General features: G+C 40.0%; 1 protein-coding gene across 2 annotated transcripts in view; it reads left to right on the top strand.

Annotated features, from left to right (window-relative positions):
- LOC117964677 (BMP/retinoic acid-inducible neural-specific protein 1) overlaps positions 1–23,131 on the top strand; it is a 138,296-nt gene that overhangs the window by 36,580 nt on the left and 78,585 nt on the right. For both annotated transcript variants that reach the window (XM_059005454.1, XM_059005455.1), the window contains exon 2: positions 1,257–1,524. In XM_059005454.1, the coding sequence (XP_058861437.1) occupies positions 1,307–1,524 (218 nt within the window). In that variant the 5' untranslated portion in view covers positions 1,257–1,306. The remainder of the gene's footprint in view (positions 1–1,256; positions 1,525–23,131) is intronic.

The raw sequence follows: 23,131 nt of genomic DNA, 5'->3' as shown, positions 1-23,131 counted from the left end.
CTTCTGTTTTAAATATGTCCTAAACCTAATTTCCTTAACGCAAGGCTGATTTTAAAATACATTTTTTAGATTTCTTCAGCCCAGTTAATCAATAAATCTCGAGCTAAACTAAGAATTTCTTATTTAATTTTAAACTCCGTTTTGCTCAAAAAGTAATTCAAATTGAAAAGCAAAATAAACTGTACAACAGCATATTCCCACAGTGGAAGCTCAGAACCCGCTGGGTTTCATTCACTTTATTTGTGGACACTTCTGGCATTGTGGCAGTTCCTGGAACCTTGGCAATTGGGATAACCTTCAATAAAGACTACAACTCCCATAGTCCTGTTTAGTCTTGTAGTCCTTTTGCCAATTCACATGGTCGGTGCCGCGTCACTTCCGCTTAGCCAACCAGCGGCTGGAGTGGACATAGTGGGTGTTCTTACATTATAGCCTGTGGGAGTTTTGCTGATGTACTGCTATGTCATGTTGCAAAAGAACGATATGCAGCTAAATTATCAGCTGCAAACATCGATTACTGCCCCTACAAGCTCCCAGCCGATGTTTGGATCAACCCCCCCCCCCCCCCCCTCCCCATATACAGTATATTCATCCTGTAAAGATGTAAAGGATGGATTATTATTATTATTATTATTATTATTGCAGACATTTGTCAGTAATAGTCAGTCCATCAGTGTATCTCTGCACACATAAATTATGATGATGATGATGATTATAAGAAATATATGTAAACTTGTCCTGAAAGGCCTACTTAATAATACCTAGTCTAGTTCATACTAGCAAAAGAGTGATTCATCCTATGTTTCCTAGGTAATAAATGATAGCGATAGTGCCAATAGGTATGTATCCTAGATCTATAGAAATTATCATTTTTATAATAGAAATCCTGGATTCTGCAAATGGCTGCCATTTGGACCCGTCTCTCCTGAGCTTCTTTAAGGTATCATCCGCTTTTTCTTTCGTAGTTTGTCCTTTGGAAAACGGTGTAATAAATTGTTTCCCTTCATCAGATTGTGGTTAGTACAACCAACTGCTTCACATTGTTTGGGCAATTTATTGCACAAATATGCTGAACACAGCACAGTTTCCCATTGTAAACATAGCAACAACAGGCGTATTTTCACCCCAGCCTCGGTTTGGAGTGCATATTTCTCGGATGTCCGACCAATGCAAATGTGATTAATTATTAATCATTCCTTGCTTCTAGCAGAATAAGGAGACTCCACTGACTCATGTTTTCCCTTTCCCTTGTGCAGGTCTCCACAGAATGGAGCAAGAATGAACAGAGAGCGGCTGAAAGAAAAGCATGAACTGGAGGTTTATTGAGGTCATCTACTTCCTGTTTATATGGGACCATATAACAGTACAGTGTTCCCGCCAGGACCCATCCACTGCCGAGCACCATGTCTCCAAGCAATTTGATTGGCTCATTTCCGACCGGGGGCCTTTCCACCACTCTCGGGGTTATTTATCCTTTGTGGAAAGATTTCGTCAAGGATTTACGACCAGATATAAAATTTACAGGTAAATGTATTTTATTTGAACATTTTAATGATAAGGGGTCTATTTAGTTTATCTAAATACAGCCACTGTTTAAATGTTAAAATAGGGCTTCCAATGATACAATTTCATGTTGACTACCTTCTTTCATTGTTTTAAACAATGGCAGTGTTTCGGTCCTCCGCTGTTTGGATACTTTTGATCAATCTTATTTAACCAGGTGACACCTAGAAGGTTTAAGATTGAGAAGAAAGTGAAAAAGAAAGAAAAGGGTACCCCCCCAAAAAAGACTATGTGTTCAAGTAAGTTCTTTAAGTGACATGCGAACACTCGCCTTATCACAAAGAAGGTATTGAACTCCCCAATAGGCAACCGTGAAACACACTGCATGAAGGGAAAATTCAGACCCATTCTCACAGGCAAACACTGAGATTCTTAGTCGTCGTGACTACCTGCTGCACTGGCAACTGACAACTGGCAGCTCATTTACATATGTTTGATTGATTTGATCCTCAAGATTTTCAGAGCAGCACTCAGGCTGACGTCATAGTGTGCAAAGAGGATGTGGAGTGTGCCAGGGCTGCTCTAGTTAAGAGACCGGTACCTGTTAGAGCACGTCAATATATACATATACAGCATTGACATCAGTCTACCTTGCTATTTCTAACATGCTATCTGAAGACAGAAAACGTTACAGCTAATTATTAAAATAGTGAGTTATCAGTTCAGATCAATTACTTTTCTTCTTTATCAATCATTAACCAATTTGGGGAATGGCAACATTTCAAACATGTTTTTGCAGGGATGGGATTTTAACTTAAATTTAAATAAACCAAACTATTTATATACTTTAATACTGTGTGTGTGTGTGTGTGTGTGTGTGTGTGTGTGTGTCTGTCTATATATATATATATATATATATATATTGCACACTGTCACAAAGACGGCCGGAGTGGGTGGCGCCAGACCAGAAGCAGGAAATAAACAGACAGAGAGGTGTGGTTTGGTGGAGCTGAGCGAATGCTTTCGCTCAGCATTTAATAAATAAACAGAACAGAAAATAAAAGGTTTTAACACAAAACACGGCACACGGCACTATACGCCAAAATAAAAAGACAAACAAAACGTACTACACTTAAACAGACAGACGAACAAACACGGTGAGTGAAAACACTTCTATCTAATTACGTTACTTTGTTTTATTTTCTCCTTCTCTCTCTCCCGTTCTCCACTCACCGAACACCCAACCCCAAGTGAAAGAAATGTGCATCTATATATACTGTTGTGCTGGGATTCAATTACTAATTAATTATTCACTTGAATCGCAGCATGTGAATTAATTCTGTGCAACCCCGTGCTCACATATTACATTTAACCAGCATGTGAAGTGATTTGTGCCCTCCTCGTGCCTAAATACAAATCTACATTTTAAATCACACGTGAAACACAGACCCGTTTATATCCCGTGTACCAATGACTATACACCGACATTTACACACGCAACACGCAACACACAACACACAAATGCACACAGGGGCGGGGCACATTGCCACATATACCCCCCCTTGTGCGCAGCACACATGGCCTCAACAGCCACCTCCCCCCTTAAAAACCCAGCAGTCCAGGACAAAGTCTCGGGCTGGGAAGGGAGGCTTCAGTGGGCCCATGGCTGGCCATGCTGTCAGCACCCCTGCCGGTAGTGGCACGGCTGACAGCCTGCTGGTCCACGCCTGCAGCGAAATTGCTGCGGGGGATGCTGGTCTCCTGACTTCTCCCCCTTTCTTCGTAGCTGGTAGCTCCCTCCTGTGGGGCTCCGGCCACAAGAACGCCTGCAGCGAAACTGCTGCAGTGGGAGCAGGTCTCCTGACCTCCCCCACGATCTTTATTATTATTATTATTTATTTCTTAGCAGACGCCCTTATCCAGGGCGACTTACAATTGTTACAAGGTATCACATTATACATTATTTCACATTATGCAGATATCACATTATTTTACATACAATTACACATTTATACAGTTGGGTTTATACTGGAGCAATCTAGGTAAAGTACCTTGCTCAAGGGTACAACAGCAGTGTCCACCACTGGGGATTGAACCCACAACCCTCCGGTCACGAGTCCAGAGCCCTAACCACTACTCTACACTGCTGCCCTCCGGCAGCGAAACTGCTGCTGGGGTTGGTGGTCTCCAGACCTCCTCCCCCGTCTTCGTGGCCGGCAGCTCCCCTTGGTGGGGTTCCGGCCACAGTACTTCCTGCTGCGATGCGGAGCAACAGACAGCCCCAGGTGATGCAGAGCAACATGCAGCCCCAGGCGATGCGGAGCACCAGGCAGCCTCAGGCGATGCAAGGCAAGCATCCTTGGGCAAAGCGAGGCTGGCATCCTTGGGCGGTGCGAAACTCAGCTGCAGCTCCTCTTGTGGTGGAGGTGGAAGCAGCAAGCAGTCCTCCCATGTTGGGGAAGGCGGAACCAGCAGGCATTCACCCTCTGCTGGTGGAGGTGGGAGGGGCAAGCAGTCCTCCCACGACAATGAAGGCAGAACCAGCAGGTATTCACCCTCTGCTGGTGGAGGTGACGGAGACAGAGGCAGCTCCTGCTCTTCTGCTCCGGGCGGTGGCGGAGGCAGAGGCAGCTCCTGCTGCTCTGCTCCTGGCGGTGGCTGAGGCAGAGGCAGCTCCTGCTCCTCTGCTCCTGGCAGTGGTGGAGGCAGAGGCAGCCCCTGCTGCTCTGCTCCTAGTGGCGGAAGCGGTGGAGGTGGGAGCAGCGTGTAGTCTCCTGGCGATGGAGGTGGGAGCAGCGTGTAGTCTCCTACTGTTGCAGGGGACTGGTGCAGCTCTGCCTCTCTTGCAGGGGACTGGTGTGGCTCTCCCGCTCTTGCAGGGGACTGTGGTGGAGGCAGTGGCGATGGGGCTGATGCTGGCCACTCAGAGGGAGGCTGTGGCGGTGCTGGCTCCCTCTGCTGTGGCGGCTGGGCTGGTGTGCGCCGTGCTCCCTTCAGCAGCATAAATAGAGGCTGCTGGGGGACACCAGCATCCTGCCCTTCTCCCCCCCAGAAAAATTCAGGGGGTTGAGCCTGTAACTCCTCCCCTTCTGGCTCTTGGGACGGCAGCAGCAGGTGAACCAACAGGCATGCTTCCTCTGCTGGTGGACACTGGGACAGCAGGCCTTGTTCCTCTGCTGGTGTAGATGGGGACAGCAGGCATTGTTCTTCTGCTGGTGGAGGTGGAACCAGCAGGTATTCTCCCTCTGCTGGCAGCTTGGGTCCTAGGGCTGTGGAAGCCCCGACTTCCCTCTCTTCGGGCTGTGGACGCACCGACTCCTCCCTTTTGGGCTGTGGACGCACCGACTCCTCCCTTTTGGGCTGTGGATGCACCGACTCCTCCCTTTTGGGCTGTGGACGCACCGACTCCCCCCGCTCAGGCGTAGGACGCACCGACTCCCCCCACTCAGGCGTAGGACGCTCGGGCTCCTCCCACTCAGGCGTAGGACGTTCGGGCTCCTCCCACTCAGGCGTAGGACGTTCGGGCTCCTCCCACTCAGGCGTAGGACGTTCGGGCTCCTCCCACTCAGGCGTAGGACGTTCGGGCTCCTCCCACTCAGGCGTAGGACGTTCGGGCTCCTCCCACTCAGGCGTAGGACGTTCGGGCTCCTCCCACTCAGGCGTAGGACGTTCGGGCTCCTCCCACTTGGGCTGTGGACGCTCTGGCTCCTCCCACTTGGGCTGTGGAGGCAAAACCAGCAGGCATTCTTCCTCTGCTGGTGGAGACGGGGACAGCAGGCATTCTTCCTCTGCTGGTGGACCTGCTACCTGGGCTGCTGTTGTGGTTACAGCTGCCTCTAGGTAGCTGAGGACCCTCCAAACCTTCCTCCAAGGTGTTTGGGGTGTGTTTCCTCTCATACGCCTCCCATCTCTCCTTGTCCATCAGCCACAGGATCCGGATGGCTATGGGTATAGACTGGCCCTCCAGCCCAGCATTTTCCAGGACCCAGTCCCGCAGTTTGATGGTGTCTTCTGCCATTTTTTTTTTTTTTTTTTTTTTTTAATCCAAAAATGCGGTTCCTGCTCTGGCCTGAGTCCTGGAGGCGCTGTAGATCCCACGCAGGACACCACGTGTCACAAAGACGGCCGGAGTGGGTGGCGTCAGACCAGAAGCAGGAAATAAACAGACAGAGAGGTGTGGTTTGGTGGAGCTGAGCGAATGCTTTCGCTCAGCATTTAATAAATAAACAGAACAGAAAATAAAAGGTTTTAACACAAAACACGGGACACGGCACTATACGCCAAAATAAAAAGACAAACAAAACGTACTACACTTAAACAGACAGACGAACAAACACGGTGAGTGAAAACACTTCTATCTAATTACGTTACTTTGTTTTATTTTCTCCTTCTCTCTCTCCCGTTCTCCACTCTCCGAACACCCAACCCCGATTGAAAGAAATGTGCATCTATATATACTGTTGTGCTGGGATTCAATTACTAATTAATTATTCACTTGAATCCCAGCACGTGAATTAATTCTGTGCAACCCCGTGCTCACATATTACATTTAACCAGCACGTGAAGTGATTTGTGCCTTCCTCGTGCCTAAATACAAATCTACATTTTAAATCACACGTGAAACACAGACCCGTTTTATATCCCGTGTACCAATGACTATACACCGACATTTACACACGCAACACGCAACACATAACACACAAATGCACACAGGGGCGGGGCACATTGCCACAACACTCACACACTGCGTTCTCTGCTTGCTTACTAAATATCTTGGTAATATTTTTAATTTCATAAATAAGCATTTAACTGATATCCAATTCCCCATGTATTGAAGTTCAATTACATTTTAATAAATAGTCAATAAATATGCAATAGTGTAACCATATGAAAATGACAAATAGTGTTTTATTTTAAATATTACCAACATGCATATGGAATAAGGGCATACAATTTAGCAATCATTGGCAGTTTTATTTTCATTTCACACAAATTGGTGCACTTCATTGCATAAAGAAGTTAAGCCTGTAATCATATTATTTGTATTATTATGGTTTTATAACTTAACCGACCAAAGGGTAAAGCAGACGATTCTCTATATCCTTTTTTTGATTTTGCTTCTCATGTTGCTATGAAGTTTAAAAAACAGATTTGGGATGTGAAAACTCACACCTGGTGATTTCTGTACTTGAAGCTAAGCAGCAATTAATCTTCTGGTCATTAATATCCTGGAAGTGCCAAGCTGATAGACTTGAATTGGTTTTGGTCTGTCAGGCTTGGTATGCCACTTTGATATAGACATATTCTAAGGAGCAATTAATTGATTGATAATTAAACATGTCTGCTGATGTTGGTTAAGGTTGTTCAATTGGAGCAAAAGCTGTGAAAGTGTAAATGTAGCAAAGCTTGTGCATTTAATTACGTGGCAGATCAATGGTAACCACAGTAGATTTTTGTAGTGCCAGAGATACATACTAGACTTTAAAGCAAAAGCAGTACAGCGGCATGTCTACTGCTAGTCGGGGCGTTACCCTGTTCTTCTTTTTAAATCGTTTTTTATATGTTAAAGAGAATGTATCATTGCTATGTTTTGACATAGCAATGATAGCACACGAGTGCCCATGTCGTATCAGAACCACTGTGCAGTATTTGTTCCCAATCAGTTGAGTTGCATTGCTGGCAATGCCATGGTCTGCTCATGATTCTACTGGGGTAATACGCTGGGAATATAAACGTATCCAAAGGTATTCCCCTAATCTTTCAGTAAGGTTGTAGTGTGGAGAGCTCAGTGCATTTTGGATACTGCACTGAGTAGTGTAATAATAAAGGTAGCAAGGAAAGAAAAGCAAACCCATTAATCCTCAGTGCCACAGAGATCATCCGAAACAGAGGGATGCTTATGAATATTTTAAATAGCTGGCAAAGCCACCGATTCATCTCCAGGATAACTGTTGGTGAACTGTAATGGCCTGACCTGTATAAGGTACGATTGCCAATGTAATGTTTAGGTAATTGACACAAATGGAAGAATGTTAGATGACTTCTGGCTTGGGGTTTAGTAACCAATGATATTATAACTGCAGTGTTCTATAATTTACATTGCAAATGCTGCATAATTGTTTTAGCTCAGTGCCAGCTGCCATTGTTGAAAATATTTGCTTAGCTTTGTGATAAATTGCACTGTGCATTATAGGGATGTGCTTTTGGTTAAACACTTTGCCAGGGTTCGACATTAACCATGGCCCGGTGGCCTGGGGCTGGTAGAGATCGCAGTGTGGCTGGTAGCACCACAGGCCTGACTGGGCTGGTAACATTTAACTAGTATAATATATATATATATATATACCACCAAATAATGCTGCCTTATTATCCTGTACGGTTTTGAACTGAATACTTTTACTGTTCGTTCAGTTCTCGGACTTCCAGTTCTTCAGTTCATCCCTGTCTTTTTTTATTCTGTTACCATGTATTATATCAAATAATATTCAGTGTATATATAAGACTACCATTTCATTTCAGGGTTCTTGGGACTTATTTCTCACAATTAAATACTATGTTGTTGTTGTTGTTGTTATTAATGATAATACTAATGCCATTATTATTTATACCCAATACTACTAGTATGACTAGTACTATTATTATTATTGTTGTTGTTATTATTATTATTATTATTATTATTATTAACAATTAAATATTATTATTATTATTATTATTATTATTATTATTATTATTATTGTTATTAATATTAATTTATGATTCTTTGATGATAGTTGTTGATTCCTTTTGAAAGGTAGGATTTATAAAAAGGATGCTAGGACCACCAGAAATGTACTGTAGCTGTCCCAGAGAAATCCATCTGCATGCCTGGTTTCTCATCCAAACATCCACAGGGAAGCAGGACAATCTGCTGTGGCAAAAGGAAAAAAAAAACAGCAGAATTTACAGATATGCAAAGGAAATTATGGATTTAAAAAATACAGAACTTTGCACAATCAGCAGGAGCTTCCACCCTGGCAAATAGACATAATTGCATTCCCTTAGGTGTAACATCTGCTGCTACAGTGCTACTGTATGTAACCCATTATGTCCTTACTTAACCTTGCTTGTGATAACATAGTTCTGTCCACATTCCGTTTCCATTGATGATCATTCGTCCTGTTCACAGGACTCGCACACCGTCTGTCTGGAACAGTGGCTCTTCAAGGGTAGTTCTGATAGTGACACAAGCAAATACGGGCATTAGATGCACTTACAGAAATGAATATATATGTGAACAGAATCAAATTAAATCAACCGATCACAAAAACAAAGTCACATCTTTTAAGTTTTATTTAGCTGGCCTCTTAAACAAAGGCCAGGGAAATGGTTATTTTATATTTTAAAGTTTAGTGTGTAGGTGGTGTTTTTTTTCTCCCCTCTTTCAGTCATTGCAGATTGCAATAGCTAATGATTACAAGTGTGAAACCAGCACAAGCAGTAATCTTTAGTGTAATTCAGTTTGTTAGGCTGCTTAGCAAAAGGGAATCATTCTTCATGCAATACCATGGGAAATTGCAAATCAACTGAGCTGTAAAATGTCTTACACCAGATAATACTGGCAATGACTACTCAAAGACAGGTACTATCCCTCAGCGAATACATTTTAATGAAACTGAAACCTTGTTGTCTACATCCTTCAGTGTTATAATGGCCCTCCAGGCCATTTTGACAAAATTAATGAGACCTGCTACCAGAGCGCACTTTCAATCCTCATGCAGATGTACTGCAGTCAACCAGAAACTGATATTTAGTTCACAACACATGAAATATTTGAGTGAACCGAAGCAGTGTGAATCAGCGTCTTTTTCACTCCAGATGTCATCCCGTAGCTTTTTCTAGACACAGACATCTCATTGTTCCACGGGAGAAAAGTAAAAATAGCTGTGCTATCCAAACAAAGTAAGATTCAGTAGAAAGTGTTTTAATAGCTGCTTCCTACTTTGATCTCCTGCCATCAGCTGAAGCGTGACCGGTCCCGACTTGTTATCTCCAGTTGGGAGTTAAAGGGGTTGTTAACACTCCAGACAAAGACTGTGCTTTTGTCCCATGCAGCTGCTTTTGAAGCCTTAATGTGACTGAAATATACTCATCTGCAGTTTTAATAGGAGCGGTGGTGAAGGTTTCTATCCAAACCCGGAGGCTCGAACAATCTGAAAACATTAGAAATGATGTGCCAAAAACGACTTGCCAAAGTAATTCTTTTTACTTCCTGACGCTTGGCAGGTGTCTTAGATGAGCGTTCTGTCTGTCAGTTGTACTTCACACAGGGCATGTTTGTTTGTAGAGAAGTCAGTGGAGAATGACAACAGGAGGACTTTAAGTAACTACACTGTTACCTGGCTCCGCTGCGCAGGTAATACTGCGGAACTGCTTTGTGATGTCAGCTGGTGCAGTGATCGGCACACCTGATGGGCATTCCCTAGGTGGAATTTGTGACTTCTTAAATTGTTACAACAACCCCATATTCTACAGTTCACACAGCTTCATGTAATGCTGGCTATATTCTGATAAACTCTTGATTTTATATGAATATTTAACCTGGATATTTTACCTTCAAGCTGCTGTTGTGACTCATGTGGGATGTCAATCATATTTCACGACCCACCTTAGCAGAGCAATCGTCCAATCAGGACCTACAGCTTTACACTGTTGATCTCAAAGGGTTAGAACAAGCTGACCCATTCTACTTCTTTTTCTTCCTGAACAGTTTAAATACACCACTGTGGCATTTGCGTAGCTGGTTGTAAACACATCTATATTTCCCTTGAAGAAGCATAGCTACTTGGTGAAGAATTGCCTGCTGGTATCTCAGCTGCTTTAGAAGATCCAAACTCCCCGGTGTTCCTTCTTTTGAATGAAGACTCTTGTTTCAAGTGCTTACAGCTGTTTCTTGTGAAATAATTTGTTATTAGTGGTTTAGCGGTTTTGTTTTTTTATGAAAAAAGCGCTATAAAAGTGGAATGTTTTCTGTACATTTTTTTAAAGAAATAGTCAAATGAAGAAGTGTCAATACTAATCCGTGTCACGGGTCCATGGGACAGTACAACTGGAATTGACATATAAAGCCACCATAGTGTGTGTAGCAACAAGTAAGCTTGCTGGTTTGGTAAAGAGAGACACCAATTACAACAATGCTTCAAGAAAATGAGGAACATTGATTTCCTGACAGCGTAGTGCCACAATATTGAATTAATATTTATTTTATTATTTGTTTACAGGGTTCAATGGCTTGCAATCTTCTCAATTCAATTTTCTATGTGCAGGCTTGATTTATGGCTGTACTTTAGCTGTGTGTTGAATACAAATGCGAAGTGTCAATGCATTCCACTAGGATCAGCACTGGAATGCAGTAAGGCTGTGTGTGCACTGCTTGCATAAAATAAGGACAATCAGATGAACCCTAATAATAATACAGGGTGTTTCTGTGTGAATCCTACACTATAATAATATAATAATACAGGGTGTTTGTGTGTGTATCCTACACTATAATGATACAGGGTGTTTCTGTGTGAATCCTACACTATAATGATACAGGGTGTTTGTGTGTGTATCCTACACTATAATGATACAGGGTGTTCCTGTGCGAATCATACACTATATAATAATAAGGGGTGTATGTATGTGTATCCTACACTATAACAATAATATAATAATACAGGGTGTTTCTGTGTGAATCCTACACTATAATAATATAATAATACAGGGTGTTTGTGTGTGTATCCTACACTATAATGATACAGGGTGTTTCTGTGTGAATCCTACACTATAATGATACAGGGTGTTTGTGTGTGTATCCTACACTATAATGATACAGGGTGTTCCTGTGCAAATCATACACTATATAATAATAAGGGGTGTATGTATGTGTATCCTACACTATAACAATAATATAATAATACAGGGTGTTTCTGTGCGAGTTGTACACTATTGTTTGTGTTTAAACCTGGTTTAAAACATGGCATACATTCCTGTGCTTTTGCCATGGCTATACTATGCATTTACCACAGTTCATCATGGTTTACTATGTTTTTTAATATGCTTTTCCATACCTCTCCTGGGCTTTTCAATGCTTGCCTATGCTTTACCAGGCCTCTCTCGGCTTTCCAATGCTTGCCTATGCTTTACCATACTTCTCTGGGCTTTCCAATGTGTGCCTATGCTTTACCAGGCCTCTCTGGGCTTTCCAGTGCTTGCCTATGCTTTACCATGCTTTCCATATGCTTTAATTCATGTTGCTATGCTTTTACTATGGGAGAATAACAGGAGGGTGGTGGCATGAGAGCTTCCCCTCACAGCTCGGCACCTCAATCCTGACCTGAGTACCCCTGCCATTCAATCTAAAACAGCCCGTTTAGAGGTGGTTTTGTGGACTACGTTGAGACCACCAAAATAATTTCACTTGGGACCGGACTGTGAGGCTAGTAAATGATGCTGCTGTGCCACCTAGTCCACTAAATGACCACTATTTATTCAATTCAGAGTATCAAGCCACACTCGGCTCAGCACCAAGATAACATGAGAGAGAGCTGAAGTGTTTTCCTCTAGCAGTTCATTTTAGTTCACTGCTTAGAGGTCTAATTACGTGAATATTGCAGCTGACATTTATGTGAGCTGGGATGCTTGTTAATTGCAGAGCATACATGCAGAATATAGCTTCTGTTATTTGGCGGTTCTGACTGGAATAAGAATGTAAAGAGAATGAAGCTCTGAGGCTTTCTCATTAAGAATGGAATCCCTGGTGTCACAGTCTCGTTCAAACCTGAAGAATTCAGAAGCTGATTGCTCTTTATTATATTACGCTCTGCCTGAGCTTTTTGGGGTTGGACCAATTTAACTGACTAAATCGCTCGAGCTTAGTAAAATCTAGTGCAAGTGTTGCATAATTGCATGTAGAGGTCTACAGGTGTTAAGGGGGAGGGAGGTAGTCTTGTCAGATTAGTACATTGGGGGATATAACAAGCCGAATATAAAGTCACTGAAGCCCTTCTCAACAACCCTTCAGTGCCTGAGTTCTGCATGAATGCCCTAAGGTACTGTAGTATGTTTCATGTCTGAAGTGATCATAATCTTAGTACATGTATTTAAAAGGTCAAATCTGTGAAAGGCGATCCAGCATAATATATATCATTGGTTGAAAATGTGAATAGAAATCATTGAATTAGAAATTGATGAAGTGCGTGGTTGAGTGTGAAATTAAAAATTAACGAGACATCTCTTCAGTTCCACTTTAATGTACTGTGGTACCATTAGTGAGTCAAAATAGGACAATTATAGTACTGTGGTACCATTGGTGTGTCAAAATAGGACAGTTATACTACGGTGGTACCATTCTACCAATGACCTTTACTGTTGTAGCTGACCTTTTGTAGTAGCCTAACATTCTGTACAGAATCATTGTATGTGTCTTTATTGCCAGTGGAATTTCCTTTACTAAGGACATAGTGTATTCCTATAACTTTTATAAAGTTGCCTTAGTTGTTAGACAGTTTTTGAATGGTAAATGAATCTGTGCTGATTTTACTTACTTAATAATTATTCTCCCATCTGCTCCACAAATAAAAATCCATCTCTAAGTTAAGTGCTGCACTAGCATGCTCTACAAACAAGAATACACCAACAGCAGCAGCAAAAATCAACTAGCAAACCACTTCTTCTGTCAGCTTCTGTTAACTGCCTTTGGGCTTTTAGTTAATCTAAAGTACAGTGCCGCTAGTTTGTAACAGGGAAAGAGTGGACAATGTGGACATAGGAGTTTCCTTTACACAGTGTTCTAGCATGAGCCTGTGACGAGACGCATGGAAGAGGAATACAATGCAATATATTTCAGAGCACTACGAATATATTTCAAATATATTGCAATGTATTCTATTCCTTTTCTAAAATATCATTTTACATGACAATGCAGTCAGTAAATATTAGCATATATTTCAGCATCTTTTCACATTATTTGTCAATATATTCCTTCAAGAATACAAAACATATTTGAAATATTTCAGCATGTAAAATATATTTAGGGAATTCATCAAAATATATAGACATATATTTCAATGCAGACTTAAAATACTTTATAATAAATATTTGGAATATATTGTATAAATTATATGTAGGAATATATTGTGTTTTATACATTTCTCCTCCATATGGCCAACCGAAACCAGCACACCAGAGGTTGTGTTTGTCTGACATTGACGACAGCAGGCAATGCGGTGCCTGATATTAGGTGTTTGTTTACATCAGGGATTTATTTCAATAAAAGCTGTCTTGAAACACATGAAGGAAGGGTTGCTGATAAGCTGTGTGTAAGATCAGAGAGTGTGCTTGACAATAGGGTACGTGTTGCTATGATACAGTGTGCAAGACTTCAAGAGGCTAGGCTGCTGTCAGTAATGCCAATATTATATAAATCCCTCCTATGATGGCTTTTCTTAGACCAGGACCCTATTCACAAAGCTTTCAAGCTGTGCTAGCAAGGCTTTTCTACAGTAATCACTAGCCTCCCTTTAATGGATTTGTTTCTTTGATTGTTTTTTAAACAGTACTTTAATTTAGAAATGTTAGAAATAATGTACCGTCATTCAGAAACAGTACCAGTAATCCACTCCTGTGCAGTACAGTCAGTCATCTGATTGCAGCTAGACCATTGGTGGTGCTAATAGGTCTGCTTGTGCTTCATCAGTGTTGGTATTCTAATGCTATTGCAATGATATTCTGCATGGGTAACCAGCGATGATTTAACTGGGGTGGTTGTAAGGTTAGAAAGGAAGACCCACTGAAAAGCAGCACAGTCGAGGCCAAAGCCAGCTTCATATCTTAATATACATGTTGTTTAGTGCCACTGGCATAGGATGTATTGCAGTGCGAGTCCTTCCGCTGACTGACACACTGGAGAAAGGTCACAGTCACCCGGCAGTGGTCAGATTCCTCGAGGTGAGTCACTTAATGTGACTCAGTAAATCAAGCATGGGCTGTATATAGGGCCCTGCGTTTTACATGACCTGCTTTCTTAGGCTGCACTTCATTCCTCCCACCGCAAGGTGGTCGTGTGGTCTGCTTAATTAATCCACTTATTGATTAATAATCTCCTGATTCCTTTAATCATCTCAATTAGTCATTCTATTAACGCACATTTGCGCGTTGATTAGGCAGCAGCAGCAGCTACGGACATTTATTTAGTCATGCATCCCTTTATTACTAATACGTCTTATTCAATATTATTTCTTAATGTGTAAATAAATAATTTAAATCTTTCAGTTTACTAGTAGGAACACATCATTTTTCAACAAAATTAAAAAAAAAAAAAAAAACAGCACTGATTCCCGGAACAATTTATATAAAATACTGAAATCATAACATCAATGCTGTAACATATGTATTACACACATATAACATAATAATAATAATAATAATAATAATAAATAATAATAATAATAATAATAATAATAATAATAATAATAATGCAATGTTCTTCGCAAACAGCACATTAATTGCCACTTACAGTTTCATGAAAGAAAATGTCCCATGCATTAAATGTTGCTATTAAACTTAAGCATTGTCAGTTGGTTAACCCTGCCTTCTTTCATAGATTGACGTTGTTCTGTAAAAACTTACCATAAGAAGAAACACTTCTTTCAGCATCTACAGAATTGATAACAACTGACAAATATATTTTAGCCTCTTGTGTTAAATTGGGAAATAATTCTTCAGCTTTAATCCAAAATTCATTGTCATTCTACTGCAGTTTTCTTTTGCATATGGAGGTATTTGTCCATTTCTGATTTACAGTCGGCATCAAATCCTGGAATAGAATATAATGGGAGGGCTTCCAGATCCAAACTACACGCTTGTTGTGGGTCGAATATCCTTACTGCCATCAAAGTTATGAGCTGGTTGAAAAAAACATGGTTTATTTTTGCATTGATCCGGGTTGTAGTAATTAGTCAGTTTTTCAGAAAAGTCATGGAAGGTTTTTACGCAGTTTATTTTTTGCGGTGTCTGTGCTGTGTACCTCTTGTGCCATTGCTCGGTATGTATTTATTAATTCTGCAACTTTATTATATGTTTGATGGACTCTCACTTAACGGCTTTCAAACCACTGAATCAGATCCACCAGTCCCTTGGCATGTGTCGCAATTAGTGAGAGTTGAGATTTTAAACTTTGCACATCTTTAAGCAATTTCTGGAGGTCCTTTAACACTACAGTGTTTGGTGAAATGTGCATTTCCTTTTCAACAAAGCTTGCATAAAAAGGGATGCATTTGGAATGATATTCAGCAGCAGAATACCCACAAGTTGCCACCTGAGCCATGCATAACACGATGGGGCACTTGGTAAAGTACAGCCTTCTTGTTGGATTGCTTCTGTCAGGTGGTCTTTTTTAAACATAGTTTTCTGCTTGGGCAATGTTTAAACAATTTTTAAAGGTTGCAACCAGATTGTCTGCTTTCGGAAAATTATTTGCCCAGATATTGCTGGCAAGGGCTATGATGTGGGCATTACAAGTCAAATGTACTGAATTTGGCAGTAAACCTCGAAGAATGTCATTTGTATGCCTTGATCATGTAACTGGCATTATCAGAGACAAATCCAGTCACATTGGTAAAATTAACTTCAAATGCGTTTAAACATTTCACAACACCCTGTGCCACCGATGAGTAATTCACAGAGTACAGATTAACTGTATCGGCTAATATTACTTTCAGTTCAAAGGTATTCGATAGTCCTTGGAGAATAAACAAAATGTGCAAAACATACTGATCATTTGCATTTGTAGACTCGTCTCTAACTACAGATACACTGTCAGACATCTTTGCCAGTTGTACAACTTTCATCTTGTGCAACTCGGCAATTTGGGGTAGATATTCCCTTCTCAGTTGACCTGCTGTAGGAATTGCTCCCGCATTTATTACATGTTTGTTCAGAAATGCACGTAGTTTGGGATTATCATTTTTTTCCAGGGGAATATTAGCACAAACAAATGCCTCTGTCAAATCAAAAATAACATCTCGTCGGCGTTCAGAATTTTCGTTCCCCTTACGTTTTTTACTGGAGGACATCGTCTCATAGCTGTCAATAGCCTTTTGTTTTCTGTGTTTTTCTGATGATAAATGTCTGTCTATTGTTGACTTTCAAGTGTAGTCCAAAGATAAATTGCAAGTTGTGCAAAATAAATTATACACATCGGTGTACAGAACACCAGGTGGATATTGATGTGTGCGTTCTCGCAATGAAATGCTTTTTGATTGCAATGTCTTTGACTAAATTTTTAGGTCTCTCGATTTTTTCTTTTAACGCATCAATTTATTCAATTACCATATATACTCATCATAATTAGCTTTTATTTTTCTAATTAGTCAAAGCGTAATGTGTTGATTTCTTAATTGTGAATTCGATTACTATAACTGGAGTGGCTGCAGGGACATCTAGGGGATAGCAGTTGAATTACAATTGAAAAAAACAGGTTTCGTAAAACGCAGGACCCTAGCTGTATAAAATGAGTTGCTCCTTATGACAATATTGCAGTTGGAATTGAGGGGAAGGTGACAATGTGTTTTATGTAAAGTAATATGCACAGTTTATCCCAGTACCAGTGTGCGAGCAAGCTGGTATTATACCATGTGGTTTGAACTAGTTGAGTCAAGTTTTCATTTGTTTTCATTTATTGACCTGCTTAAGGTTATTGATGGTGATCTTCACGTAAGTACAAGTCAAACCCCCTCAAATAAAGAATAAATAATAATGCATTGAGGTTATTCAATATCAAATGTGTAGGCTCTTCACAAATGCTTTCAAGTAGAACAAATACATGTTAAACATATATGTTGTAATATATGCATTGAGAAAATGTTATTATTAAAAATGCAAGAAGTACAATTAATGTCCTCTTCATGAAAACCTTCACATACAACTGACAGCATGCCTGTGCTGGTGGTATACATGCAAGGCTCCAAATAAGGAAGCAGGGTGATTAATCCCATTAATGAATACTTATTCATGGGGGAAGAGATTATTGGTACACGCCCCTAGTGGTCATTTTTATACTGGCCCGATTTACAGAAATTCTACCTTGCTCAGGCTTACTCAGAGACTGACCCACAAGTCAGTGCTTGCCACATGAGACACAGTATGTAGCGGGGTGATGGTCCGAGTTTACCCCCACCCACACTCACATTATTCTCTCAGGAGCACAGAGGTCTTTAAAACGCAGGAAACTTGATACTTAACTCAGATTACAAATGTCTAACAGGTTGTACATACAATGCCTGACATTCACAAGACAAGCTCATGACTGACCACCTATACCATTTCCCCCAAGGAAAGGCACTGCATTCAATAATCCCCAGCCCTGTCTACTCCTACCAGGATTCATTATTCCACAAACTCTTACACCTGGATGATTTTATACACACAAACTCTTATTTAACATTCATCCCATTTACAATAAACATTCATATATTCTACTTTAAACGTGTTTCTTCTCCTTTATACATATTTGTTTAACCTGTATGAAATACCATCTTCATTTACAAAAACAACCTTTAAACCTTTAAACTTCCATTGTTTACTCATTATTATTATCATTGTCATTATTATTGTCTAGTCCCTAACTATTACCAGTAAAGACTTAACATTACCCCTTATCTTGGAAAATTACCAAACATATGGCTATAACAAAACCCTTGTCCCACATGTATAAGGGAAGCGTCCTAATCTAAATACAGAAATACACCGTCGTATATCAAATACAATTGCTCAGCAACATGCACGATACATAATAAACCACGGCTCTATCGCCAGCAGAATAACAAGCACAATCCTAAACACAAGAACATACATTTAAATATTACAGTGATATTAAATATTACCTCACACAGTAATACAGTGATAATTAAAAACACATGCAATGGGATTTTGAACATCTAAAAAAAATATATTATGTAAGATCAGAAGGTATAAACTATTCCTTTAAAACTAATAAACTGTCGCTGAATGGACTATGCATTAGTGAAGTCCCTGTAATAAGAGGAACCAATAAATCACCCTCTAGGGAAAAATGATGATATGAAAAAAGGATAGAATTCTATAGTAATTATCATTAGAAAACGATTGAGTGTGAACAGCCAATCGGCTTCCAGATCTAGCGAGCTTCTATTTTGCATAATCAGGTTTGTAATTACTCAATAAAGAGTCTAGTAGTTTGTGTGTAGTCAGCACAGTTGGAAGAGGATATTGTAATTTGTAGGGTTCTGTATGGATTTGGATTTGTGAGAGCTGGAATTGTGCCTTGTATTTTGCAGTGTTGGTTCCAAGGTTGGCAGTATTGCCCTGAAAGTCTGCACACTACCTTTGCAGGGTCTTTGGATAGCTAAAGGAGGCTTGTTACTGCTGTTGAGTAATTCAAGTGCATTGCTCAGATATCTGCAGCACATGTGCTGGGATTGCATTTTTAATTTGCAGTGCTCTTTATTGTTTTTACACTGCTCTTGTATTTGACTACCTTGCATGGATCGGGTGTACATGCACAGTTATTGGGTTGCTTTTTTTCAGCGCTTATTTTACAGGGGCTTCCAAAATACTGTAAGAAGTCACTTGCATGATGCAACTGGTGTTGCCAATCTCAGTTTGTGACCAGCTGAGCTGACGACACGCAGTGATTGAGTGGGGCGGAGATACTGGCACTCGGAATCAGCAGTAGGAAAGCGGCCAGTATGACTGGCACCTGCTTCATTAGCTTTGAGTTTCCTTAGCTTGAAAGAATCGAAAATAGTGATGTTTTTAAAAGTAACAAAGAAAATGACACTCTGTGCAATAATTACACTTGAACACTCTCTATGACCCTAACATCAGCTAGCTTTATCACTGTAGCTGTTTGGTTTGTTTTATTTTATTTTTTATTTAGTACTATTTCAAAACTTATTTTAAGGATAGAGACAAATTCTCATCTGAAATTTCAAATAAAGAAGGAGCTAAATTGGAGGCATTCATTAGAAGCCAAAAACAGACTTACAGTATTAGTTGGAATTACCTTTTCAAAAAAGATCCTATACGCTTATTGGTCTAGAAGACACTTAGTTGATTAGGACTGAGTTCTGGATGACACAGACAGGTACTGTAGTAGGACTACATCACAGTGCAGTGCAGTATTGGAAACATAGGAAACCTATTGCTAATGTAAGTTAATACGTGTTGTGTAGCGTGTCCTTTATTGTATAAGAGAGGTCGGGCCATGTTTTCAAAGTGTTTCCTCTAGTCTTTAACTCCTATTTTTAGAAAGGAGAGAAAGTAATGCTCATGTTACAAAATGAGAACTTGGCTTATGTTCTTAAGAGAACTTGGATTATGTTACTTTAATTGTTTGGGTCAAGTTTAGTAAAATGAATATCCAGGAAGAAGCGCTTTGAAAATACTTGTGCAGTACTTGGACTTGGACCAGACACACGACATTAACATGTTTTAAATCACAAAAATGAAGACTGTACTCGGACTACCATTCAAAATAAAATATATTTTTTTATATTGATAAATAATTTTAGTGATAACTTTTTTCATTGATCGTGATACTAAAATTCGGTTTGACGCCATGTCTGATGCATTTATAAAGAACGAGAGCATGTACAGTATAATGGGTAGCCCTTTGCTGCACTTCATCCAGTATACTGGACAAGTTCTCCAGACAATGTGTTTTTATTTTAGTCTTTAAAGTGTTAATAGTAAGATGGGCTTCAATACTTTGACGATTTTTGATAAGGTTTGCTGTTTTAGTTTTGAAGTATGCAACCCAGATTATCTTCGCGGTAATATACAGCTATGGTCAAAGGTTTTGCATCATTGTAGGATTGAGACATAATAAAAAAAGAAAAAGCTATATGAACATAATTTTGATCTTTTATTTCCCATCAGGTCATAAAAAGAAACTACAAAATGACATTGCAAAAGTCTGTTTCATGTTAGATTTCGAAATGTCAAATTTTTCAGTGTGTCTTTTGTTAAGTATATGGGAAAACTACAAAGCTCTATGCAATTCAATATGTTAACGTTACATTATTCAGCAGGTTTCATTCGATTTTATGAAGCAAAATTAGTTAATTCTATAGGATGCAAAACGTTTGGCCAGAATGACAGTTTAAAACTTAAAATGAACAGGCCAGGCTTCCATCATTTTACATGTATCTTCACACCACTTAGGCATTGTTATCTAGTCTCTTTACAGCAGCATAATATCATTCGATGTGCTGAACTGACTGGCTGTGTACAGAAAATAAAGGGTTAGGGAATCCATTTCTGCATGCCCACATGGCTTGGTGAATCAGGTCCATTGTTTTTCATGCTGGCTGTTAACAGGCCTTTCTAATGGATGAAACACAGCATCCCCAGTTCATCCGGCTGTGTGGGGAGAACTCAGAACTCAGCCTGCTGCAGCTGCCAAGAAACTGTACAAGCTGTTCCTGTGTTACAGAGGGGTGCTTCATAGACAGATAGATCACTTTGTTTACAATTTAACAGGGACATTGCAATTAAAGTCAGCACATTGGTCAGCAAATTAAAGGATGCTTTATATCATCTAAAGTTCTACACATGCATAGTATTACATCTCTTCCATGTTTAATGTCCTATTATGTGTGTCCTGTATCAGTCTCTTTATTTGCCATTGAGTCTGCCTCTGGGCTGCTTCTGAAAAGACTCCTAACTCCTTATGACAAAGATACTGGCTGACATGCTGTAATGTTTTGATTCAGTTTGCCTGGTGAAACAGGTGAAACTCTGCTGCTGGATAGTTTTTTTTTTTATGTGATTTTTTTCTCACATGCTGTCCATCAATCTGTGGAAAGCTTGTTTTATTATTATTTGGAACAAGCGCAGGATAAAGAAAGTAGGTCAAACAAATTTTCAATCAGCACCAACCAGAGCTTAACATATACCATCAACTGAAAGCGTCAATCATTCTAGAGTGCATTGGCCCCTATAGATTTAGATAGATGGATAGAGAGATATAGACATGGATATTTTCTTATGTTTAGAAGGAAGCAGTGAACAGATTAATATTACAGTGCTGTAAGTGAGAATGCATTCCATTTCTCCCAGGCTCTCATGCTAAACCCTCGAGGATGACAAATGTTGAATTTTATATTCATCCTTGATGACATGCCAAACAAAATCAGAAAGAGTAAGTCAGCAACACAGTGCGTAGTTGGGGAAACACTCTCTGTCTTGATGGCTTGCTGACCAAGAAGATTGGAACCTCAAAGCAATAGGCGAGGTTTGAAGCCCAAAGTGGCAATTTTGCTGTGGCTAACTGATTTTTATGTATAGCATCCCACGCTCACAATCGAATAAAAAGGTTTGAGGCATTCATACTTTGATTTCCATGATTGATACTAGAGCTATTTTATAACCAAAGTGGTTTTTCCTCTTGCATGTTTACAGGACGGTGACATTTAGCTTCCTATATAATGAGTTACCTTTAGGTGGTGAAGCTGGGATTTTTTTTTAAAGGAGTGCTAACCAAGGCAATCAATGCTCCTCTTTTTGTATCTAGCAGCATGTATTTTGATATACAGCAGGGTAGATTCAGTCGTTTTCTGTGCAGTAGGTCAGATTCACTCTAGTGGTCTAACTGCAATCAGGCTACAGGCTTGATTCTGAAGATTATTTTCTCAAAATCGCCATCTTTGTTCTGAATGAAAAAAAAAAAAATACCAATTACAATTTTAAGACTACTTGGTGTACAAGTTCATCTCATTTGGTCACTTTATTGGGTGAACTTTCTGGGGAAAAAAAAAAGTGTGGGTGATGATTTTGATTTAAGAGCTTTGAGAATATGCCCCTGTGTACCCTGCAGCACAGGCAGTGATCCCATACAGTAGTGTAAACTTGTATTCGTTGTATTTTAGATGTCTTATGGCATCATATATTGTTCAGTAACTTCCAATACAGTTGCCGTGTTTTATATAGAAGGTCACAATATCATTTGGCAGTTTTGAATGAGGAAAGGTAGGACCTCCGTTAGCAAGCCTGCAATGAAATGAGCTTAAAGCTTGTTTAGAGTCGACTACAGCATTGAGGTATCAAACCTCAGAAGCACTCCGAATGTGTGGAAACATCAGAAACAGGTAGAGGAAAGGATACAACACCATGCAATTGGCTTTGAAGCAGTTTACTCTCTGAGGAAACTGAATCCAATGTAAAACCTCAGAAGAAAACTGTGAGCCAAGAGAAAAACAAACATTCGTTCCAAATACTGTTGGATAGAGCTACAAAACCATCCACCTGCCACCATGCCTTACTTAATGCTTTTCATGCACAGCCTTGATATGCCTCATTATATGCTGTAGTGTACCTTGAGGTTTGTTGTTAGAAACTAGAACAAAAAGCAATTTGCATAGTGTACATGTGTTCCTGTTCCCTTGAAGTACAATAATTTAGATATACTCAACCCATTTAAAAAAATAAAATAAAAAAAAAATCCATCATCTATGGATGATGGATTCGCCTGTCTTGTATGACTGCTGTACACAGGCTGTACAAAATAAAAACAAGCCAGCCTTTCTGAAGTTCACGTGATAAAGGAACCAGTTGGGGAAGCTTGTTTCTT

Source organism: Acipenser ruthenus, chromosome 31 (assembly GCF_902713425.1).
Source record: "Acipenser ruthenus chromosome 31, fAciRut3.2 maternal haplotype, whole genome shotgun sequence".
Taxonomy (NCBI): domain Eukaryota; kingdom Metazoa; phylum Chordata; class Actinopteri; order Acipenseriformes; family Acipenseridae; genus Acipenser; species Acipenser ruthenus.
Note: the sequence above shows the minus strand (reverse complement) of the source record. Positions and strands in the feature narration are given on the sequence as shown.